At 45.6% G+C, this 9963-nt stretch overlaps 1 protein-coding gene across 1 annotated transcript in view; it reads right to left on the reverse strand.

Moving 5' to 3' along the window:
* tenm4 (teneurin transmembrane protein 4) overlaps positions 1 to 8167 on the reverse strand; it is a gene marked incomplete at both ends in the record, with an annotated part of 154725 nt that extends 146558 nt beyond the window's left edge. Inside the window, 3 exon segments of the mRNA XM_079732971.1 lie at positions 4457 to 4747; positions 7274 to 7477; positions 7945 to 8167. Coding sequence (XP_079589097.1) covers positions 4457 to 4747; positions 7274 to 7477; positions 7945 to 8167 — 718 coding nt within the window.
* Between the last annotated feature and the right edge of the window lie 1796 nt (positions 8168 to 9963).

A 9963-nucleotide genomic window follows, 5' to 3' on the forward strand; every position in this document is an offset into this window, starting at 1 on the left:
GTGTTGGCGTGTTGGTTTGTGTCTCGATGTTTGTGGACGATGCGAGTATATCTATGTGTGTGTATGTGTGTGTGTGTGTGTGTGTATACGTTATCTCTGCAGGTTACGACACACATGAATAACAATAGCTGCAGCTTGGCACCTGCCTCACATCTGGCTTCCATGTCACATCTGTAGGCTGGTTCTCATGGTAACAGAGACCTGATGGACCAGATGGCTCTCTGGGGACGAGACTCCCACACACACACGGACACACACATACTCCAACACTGACCCAAAAAGAAAAAAGATACACATCCATGCACTAAATTATATCATTTGTTAATGCATGCCCTCATGCTTAAGCACACACACACACACACACTCACTCCTCCACTCTTCTGCCAACTCACACACACACACACACACACACACACACACACACACACACACAGATGCATAAAAATGCCTTTGCAACACACAAACAAACGCACACAGAAACACACAGCACCTCTACCTGCCCGTCCACCAGCGGTCTATTGGGACACAGCGCAGACACTCTCCCTACCTGTTGGGATATTGCTCTCATTATCTGGTGCAGCAACACTTAAACAGCATTGCAACGCACGCCACATGTGTCATTTCTAATTAAAAAACCAACAAGCAATTTCCACAGAAACAATTACACTTTTGTTGTACACCAGTTGATACGATAAAAAAGGAAAAAGAGGAATTTGCTTAATTATAATTTATTTAATTGAAGTAAAAGTCCACACATGTCGTGATGCTATTAACAATTTTCTGTCTGTTATTCTCTTTTTTGTGACTTAAAGAATAATTTAAAGCCCTTCAACGTGTGGGTTAGGGTGGAGAAATTTGTGCCAAATCGGCACTCTGTATTTGCATGCATTAAAAGCGAGGGGGTCAAGCGAGATACAGGCTGGGAGAGCACAAGCCTGCCTGGCGGCCTGAATACATTAAAGCTAAGTAAATGCTTTGTTGATTTAAAGAGATTACAGCACGCACACACAGGCAAGCCAGCTCGATGGATTTTAATTAACTTGCCATATATAAACTGTATTTGTTATTAGGCATTACTGAATGGAAATGCTGAATGCTGGCTCTTTCCGCCTGGCTGACCACAATAGCCAGCTGCTTTGAAAGAGGCTATAGGTTCTCATAATAGATTAGTGCTAAGACAGCTAGCAGAACTTTAGTAACCTGCTGCACCACTGTTTCTTTAAGGGCTAAGAGACCTGGCGGAACTAAAGGAACCTGCGGTACCACTGTATCTTATAGGGATACGACAGTTAGCAGAACTAAAGTAACCTGCTGAACCACTGTATCTTAAATCTTAGCCAGCTAGGGGAACTATAGCAACCTGCTGTGCCACTGTCTCTAATAGGGCTAAGCCAGCTAGGGGAACTATAGTAGCCTGCTGTACCACCACCAACAAATGTACACACACATTAAGATCAATATAGATACACCCACTGAAGGCACAGAAAGACATTACAAGTACACAAACACAAACATACAGAGGCGTCTACTGGTGCCTAGACTCGATGCCCACCAAACATCTGGGGTTTTCTAAATGCGATCTAGATGTTTGAACAGCGAGGACGGTCGCTAACAGCCCCTTACATTTTGCAGGAAATGTGGCCTTACCTGGAAGGATGCTCTCCCCCCACTTTCCTCTGTTGTGAAACAGGCTAGAGATATAGCGGATCACTTTGAAAAACTGGGAGAGCTTGTTAAAATTTTGAAAATGGATCTCCCCAGCAACGTCACATTATTTGATTCCTTTCATTGAATGTGTGCTCAGTCCACAAGATAGAATGAAAGATTTCCAAGAACTTTGTTTGAATATTTTTAACCTACGACAAGAAAGACTCGCTGTCTAGGACATTGTATGCAATCATCCACAATTTCTGCATGTCATGCCAGAAGACTTTGGATTGGTTCTGCAAGGCAGATTTGTTTGAATCCAAATGTTTCCACGCATTTTTTGCCTCAGTCTCTGATTGAGCTAAGCATTTAGAGACTGACTAACGCATACACACACAGACACAGACACAGACACACACACACACACACACACACACACACACACACACACACTCACACTCTCTCTCTCTCTCTGGAGGACAATATTTTAATTATATACAATGCAACAGGACCCCTTGAGCCCCTGGCAGGTGGGATGTTCGGGCAGAGAATGGGGGGGGGGGGGGGGGAAGGTAAAGCAGGGGGTGGGGGATGGAGGAGAGGATTGGGGGGTTGGTGGGGGGGGGGGGGGGGGGTTGCTAAACAGTGCTAAACAGATCCTCACTTCCAGGTTTCCGGGCTGTCAGCTGGAATAAGAACCTAATACATAACTCTGTGGCTGTGCTCTGAACCGCTCACCTCTCCTGGGCTGGGGGAGGAGGGCCCCCCCAGACCCAGACCCAGCGCCCCCCTCCCCCCTCAACCTGGGGGAGTGATGGCGGGCGGCGGCGGCAGACCTACGTGAATATGCATGATGGGCGACCCTGCCTGGACTTAATGTGTCAAAAAGACACGTCTTGCGCTCTTAAAATGAGAGAGAGAGGGCGGCTTCAGGGGTTTTGCTTCGAACCGAATGGCTGAGTCAGTCTGGGAGGGCACAGAGGAAAATGGAAAATTCTATTTTGTTGGAAACTTTCGAAGAAGCTACGGGTAGCTTGTGTTAGCTAGTGTTCCCCCCCCCCCCCCCCCCACGCACACACACACACACACACACACACACTGACTTATTCAGAAGCATTGCACTCTTTCAAGCTTTACATCTGAGATTCTGGATCTCAGATAATATTGTATTTATTATAAAGCTTCGTAAACCTATTGTAAACCCCAGGAGAACTTCTGCTAAGAGTTAAAAAAAAATGGAATCTGAGCAATCGTGAAAGTTTTTTTGAAAAATGGGTTCCGTAGAGGCAATTGCGGGGGTCAAAGCCCATCTCATACCCGCTCGAGCTAGGGGGAACAGCCAATAGAAAACCAGAACTCAGGAAAAGCGTTTTTTGGTTTTCTTTTTAAAACTTTATAAATTGTTTTTGTCAAAAATATCATAGAAATGTTTTATTTCTTGAGACCCAAATAGAACTGTTTTCAACTGGGAAAAAAAATGGATTGATATTGCAATTCCAAAATTAAAAAATGTACTTGTGTATTTTGTACTTTTACATCCTTTTTACACTTTTCACTCTTCTTCACGTCGCAAATCACAACATATCAGGAAAAAGAATTATTTTATGTGCCAACATAGCCGTCAATAAAGCTCTTTCTGCTTGTGATTCGAGCAGGACCAGCCTGACTTGGGTAAACCGCCTGCCACTGGGAGCTGCTGTCTGCGCTCGCTTCAACCCAGGGTGCCAACAGATGGTTCTTGTAAGCAGAGTAAATCAACATCCAGCTGATCCGCCTTTCAAAAGTCTTTTAGTTAAGGATATTAGCAGAGGAACTCTCCCACTAGATGCCTCCTTCCACCACACTCTGGTATTTTCCACAAATATCTGGGTTTTACTGTACATCTGATGCATGCGAGTTCACTTACGAATGTTGAAGTAATTAATCTTCCAGAATTCACGAAAAAACCCTATGACCCTGAGTCTGTTTGTGTTTATTGGTCTTAAACAAGTACCAAGTAAGTTTCAAAGGGTTTTAATATGGCCTTTTTTTTTTACTCATGTTTGTATCTATTTGTATATTTATAAATATCACATTTTCGAATCTCTAAGGTTTTTACAGGGGAAACAGTCGGGGAGTGAATCAGACAGATCCATGCTGGGAATCTGCCAACTGATTGGCCTCCAGGAGTCAGATCTCAGACACTTGGAAGATTTTATTCAGCAGCTCTTCGGGTAAGAAGTAATAGAGTTGAGGATATTAATCGAAAATGTCAACTCCAATTTATTAAGTCTGCAGTGGGGTACTTCTCAAGAGCATAGTTTCCTTCTCAGACTATAGTGTAGGGCTGTAATAAAGGCCCTGTCTATGCGGTATCAAAGATCCCAACAAAGGAACCAGATACCAAACAAACCCAAATACAGAGTATCCTACAGTCTGATTCCCTACGCCAGCGTCGCTTTTGATTTTTACTGCATGGCCAAACGCAACGCAAACCACACGCCTTTTCAAACCAGCAGACCTTTGAATGAACCAACCGGAAAGTCGAGCGCACACAGACACTGAACCAAGGTCGTGCTTTGTTTTCAACATTATAAATAAGAGGTTTAACCGACCCGACACACGGAACTCGAAGCAACCAGTCTTTTCGACATTATAAATAAGAAAGTCAACCATCCACTCACACAGACACACACAGACACGCGCGCGTCTCATTTAGTCCAGCATAGATCAGTGTGAGAGGCATCGACCAGCGGTGCCACCATTCTCCGTGGGTGGGGAAGAGAACAACAGGCGGGGGGGGGGGTGTATAGAGGTGGGGTTGTCCTACCGCTCTCCGTGTTCTCGTGCTCCGTGTCGGTCAGGGTCAGGTTGGAGTTGGCCCGGCTGGACAGGCAGGAGCTGCGGCCCGACTTGGGGTTTCCGCCGGCGCCTCCTCGGCCCCATAACCTGACGGCGTGCTCCGGGGACATGATGCCATCCGTCTCCGTGTCGGCGTCCGAGCCCACGCTGACCGAGTAGTCCCGGTGCTGCAGGCCAAGCTCGCCGCGGTACCCAACCGCCGGCACGTGGGAGGGCAGGGCCTCGCCGAAGCCCAGGTCCCGCAGGGAGAAGTCTGCTCCTGGGTGCAGAGCGAAGGGAGAGATGTGAGACATCCGGAGGCTTGGTGGTTCAGCCCACTAACAGGCTTACTGCGTGGGCGGCACGCCTTGCAGCGACAGAGGTTAGATTCTAACCCTTGCTCGTAGGCTATGGTGGGAATGTGTCATTCCCTCTCGCGCTCTCAACCCACTTTCCTGTCTCATGTCCTGACCGTAAAAAAAAGGCGCAAAACCCATGAAATACATGTAAAAACAAAAATATGTAATGTCCTGCAAACAGAACACATCAAACAGCCTTATGTTTGTTAACACACAAAATGTTGTTGTGTGCTAAGTCTATTGTGTATAACCTTTTGGACAATTTCTGTAATTGTCACCATACCGTTTTACCATTTACTGTAATGCCATAAAGTCTTAAGGGCCTGTCAGTCTATGCAAATGTGTTGATTTTGTACGGTTTGAGAGAGAGAGAGAGAGAGAGAGAGAGAGAGAGAGAGAGAGAGAGAGAGAGAGAGAGAGAGAGAGAGAAATCATGCAAACCCACAATATGCCTTTCATGACATATAACCAAATTCAATACAAGGAATTTGTTGCAGGACCAAAAAAATGAACAGAAATGTTAGCAGCGCTGAAATATTAAGCAGGCCTGCAGAATGAAATATGAAGATGAAGACGGCTGCCAGTAGGTGGGATACCTGCGCTAATTGTAGTGTTACAGAGAAGAGGACAGTACATTATGCATTCAGATTGAGTAAACGCTATTATTTCCAAATCACCACAACAGCTCATCTGGATACAGACAAAAAATAGGAGGGTGCATAATTAAAAACACCGTAGGAGAAATACGCGCCAAGCTCATTATTACAGAGCAGTTCACAGAGTTCAACCCAGACCTCAAACTTCTTCCGTCGTTAAATGCCACATTTAAAACCCGAGATGAGAGACCTGATCACTTAATGATGACTGTTTTCAGTCAGTTATTTGTTATTTCATTATTATTCCGTCCCAGTTTCGTGTACAGATGCTTGTGAGGTATAAGGAACTGTGTTGTGTATCAAATGTGCGGTTTAAAATGTTGTACACACAGGGGTCGGTCTGAACACCTGTCTTATGAAACGCATTCCTATGTTCTGTTTCTCTGTCTGTTGAGCTCACAGAGGAAAATCAATTGGGGCTGTTGATCTATTTTTGAATAACATATCTTTGTCAGGTTTATAGGCGGCACAAACTTGCATGCACGTACACAAACAGTACTGACAAGATCTCCTCTCTTATTTAAGTAAATTTATTCCTTCAGGTTTGTTTACTTATCTGGTTTATTATTATTATTATTCCAGTCTGTAGCCATATCAACTTTATTTTGGGATTTGTTTTTGCGAAATAATCAATAAGGTGTTTAATCAGTAGAATCACAGGGAGGGGGGGGGGAGGACTGCTATGTCTTCTTCACCTCACGAAAATCAATGAGCAACATCTTCACCTAGTTATAGAATTTCCTGCTAGTTACACAGTGACCTCTGATATCAGATGGAGGTCCAAGGAAATCTTCATCAAGGGTGCAGGATAGTCTAGTGATTAGGGTGTTTGTACATCCCTGCCCAAAGGTTCCGGGTTCAAACCCCAATGCTCCCCCTTGACTGAGATTCTTTAACTCCTACCTGCTCTTTCATGACATACATACAAAAGAAATCACTATAATATCGCTTGGCATAAAAGCATCTGCTAAATGACTAAATAGTAAACACAACAGTGTGTAATAGGCTTGTAAATACAGACGGTAAAAGTGGGCTAATGAATGTGTTCCTTGTCTGTGTGCATTGGTACCGCACACTGGATGGCTATGATGTCAGCATGTACTAACAGGCTTAGGAACCGAAACACAAAGTTGTTGGTTTCATCACACAGACGGACGCAATAGAACGCATCAGGGCTTTATGTCTGAAGTGTGTCTGAATTATTAAGGCGGGTATGTCTGAAGATCATATTTATTCGAACAACGGTTAGACAGCCTCCTAGACAAGAGTGCTCTCTCAACTTATAGCACAACACGACATTATTCCTGCTGCTGCAGAGACCTGGATGGGTGAGATATCATATTGATTACTTTCTTTTATTGTTATTGTTCTACCGATATGGCTGGGGGAATGGAAAGTTCTCATTTTTAAGATGCCTCAGATCATGTTAAGTTGCCATACCATTCGTCGTATTAAAAAGTGAAAAGTTTTAGCGTGCTCATACAACCTGTTTGAGACTTATAGTCATTGCTTTGCTTGCTTCATTGACACACTCACAAACTCTTCTCAATCTCCTCTCACATTTACTTATTCCCTGAATACATTACAAAAGCCCTTTTGTGCAGCTGAAATGAGATGGAAATGGGAAATGGGTCTTTTATTACGGTCGAAGATGTCGAATAGATGCTGTGGGTAGAACGCCCTGGGTCACTGTGCCCTGGGTCTCTACCTCCTGGGTCTCTCTCTCTACACCCTGGGTCTATATGCCCTTGGTCTCTACACCCTGGGTCTATATGCCCTGGTTGTCTACACCCTGGGTCTGTGCAGCCCGGTTTTCTAAGCTCAGGGTCTCTACACCCTGGGTCTCTACACTCTGGGCCTCTACACCCTGGGTCCCTCCACCCTGGGTCTCTACACCCTGGGTCTCTCCACCCTGGGTCTCTACACCCTGGGCCTCTCCACCCTGGGTCTCTACACCCTGGGTCTCTACACCCTGGGTCTCTACACCCTGGGTCTCTACACCAGTGATGTAATTAAGGTTATGCATCCCAACTTGTAGTGTGATTTTTGGAGAGGTGCATGTAAACTATGGTGGTAACTTAGATACCTGCGGCGTACCCCTGGCAATTTATCAGACAAGATTAATAAGGCTTAAGGAATAGGGTAAGGGTTAAAGTCAGGGTTTAGGTCAGGGTCATCGATTGGTACAGGATCATCTATGAGCTCACACCTTCTCTGTTGAACTCGTCCACCTTGTGGTGGCTTTGGGTAAGGGTCAGGGGTCAGGGGTCAGGCTAAGGCTCCTCAAGGGTTAGAGTCATCAAGAGGTCAAGGGGTCACCGAAGAAAACCGGTCACCATGTCTGTTGAACTCGTCCACCTTGTGGTGGCTTTGGGTAAGGGTCAGGGGTCAGGGGTCAGGCTAAGGCTCCTCAAGGGTTAGGGTCATCAAGAGGTCAAGGGGTCACCCAACAAAACCCTCACCTTGTCTGTTGAACTCGTCCACTTCATGGTGGACCAGGTCCTTGACCCGGGTCCCGTAGGCCATGCGGGAGTCCTGGTCGAAGGCCTTCAGCGTCTCGCTTGAGCTGTAGGACTTGGCGTTGGTCTTGCCGTCCTCGCTGTCTGCCGAGGAGCTGGTGTAGCGGCGCTCGGCGTCGCGCCGCGCGGTCAGAGAGCGGTACGGCCGGCGCTCCTTCACTTCCATGGCGTCCTTCTCCGGTTCACAGCAGCTCACGAGCGATCACTGTCCGCAGTGTCTCTGCAGGAGGAAGAGGAAACACGCGACGGCGGTGAGACATGGTGAATGGTTAAAGGACTGCATTTATAAAGCGCTTCGCAATATTGCCTGATATTCACCCATTAAGGCACACATTCATAGACCGGCAGCGGAGTCAACCACGTAAGGTGACAGCCAGCTCGTCAGGAGCAGTAAGGGTTAGGTGCCTTGCTCAGGGACACCTCAACACTTGGAGACAGCTAGGAGGAGCCGGGGATCGAACTAGCAACCTTGCGGTTACCAGCCAACCCGCTCTACCTCCTGAGCGACTGACATACTCGTCACGCGTTCCTGTGGCGTCTCGGCTCGACCCGATGACCTGCTGCCATCGAGCAAAACTTGTTTCATGGGGTGTTTAATGGAATATGTGTCCGCATGTGATGTGAATTTGCTTTTAATGGCTCAGAAGTGAGGCCAAGAGCACATTGCCAGCCCAGGCTGGACAATAAAGTCTTATTCTGTTCTCTGGTCTCTCGCTCATCTCAAGGTTTCTTCCCTCTGGGTTTTGGGAGAGTTTCTATGTGCCCTTTGGATGGCTGAGGGTTTGGGGTTATGAAACGGTATAATAAAATGCATTAATCCCCAGAAGGAAAACTAGACGCCAACACATATTCCTACATAGACACCAAGCATGACAGGCAATTGGCAGACAAACAGCAACACAAATCTCTGAGCAGTGTTGAATAACGTGGCCATGCATAAATTAAATTGCTGTGACATGTTAATGTCAAACCATGTTGAAAAATCTAAGTCTTAAAAAGATTTTGAAAGTGCAATCATTAAAGAGCAGCTTTTGGATGTTCTCGGTCAAACCTGCTCACATCATGAAACCAGGCAGAGGTTCACCATTCTGCCTCCGTGTTGTGTTCGAGAAAGTATTTAAATGCAAATGTATGCGTTTGTGTTTCTGCCCCTAACACAGCCGTGCCAGTGTGGGTCTGCAGCAAGAGAAAGAGGAAAGAGGGGAACCAGCAGGATTCGTTTTAATGAAATATGGCACAGAGAATCTCACTCATAAAGTTAACGACACTAGGTCCCCACAAATATTCCTGGTTTTATGTGCCTTGGAGAAACTCGCGGCTCCGACGCCCTCTGAACGGAGCCCATGTTCTCCCCTGAATAGAGAACGCACAAATCAATGGATGCTTAAAAACGATTGGATATCAACACATTCAGGGCTGTACTGATCCAGAACACATGATTAAACTCAGATGAAGACGATAATGATTAACCTAACCCAATTCCAAATCAAAACTATACTGATAAACAAACATAATTTAATCAAGACTATATTGCTCCAGAAAACAAGATTCATGAAATGTTCATCCACTCAACAATTTGTTGTCACAAAATAAATATGGCTTTCCCATCCGCAACATATAGACATAGGCGCCTTCTCCAAACCTGTCTTTGTTTGTGTTAGAATAATGTCAAACGTGGGTTGTACTTTGAGAGAACGATTTTTAGTAATTACACCTCTGAGTTTGAAATCGGTTGTTAGGTCTTCATGTCACAGAGGCAAACAGCCCATTGTAATGAATTGCATGTCTTTGTGATCCATTGAACTGGATTACCATACGTCAATGTGGACACCAACTCGATTCCGGGCACAAACGCAGTTTATTGTAAGGCACAACAGATGAGTAACAACGGCACAAAAACCCAGAAACTTCACAATGTTGCAGTATCACCACACACACAGCGCTACAAGCCATACGCTGAGA

Source organism: Pollachius pollachius (genome assembly GCF_949987615.1).
Source record: "Pollachius pollachius genome assembly, chromosome: 3".
NCBI classification, from domain to species: Eukaryota; Metazoa; Chordata; class Actinopteri; order Gadiformes; family Gadidae; genus Pollachius; species Pollachius pollachius.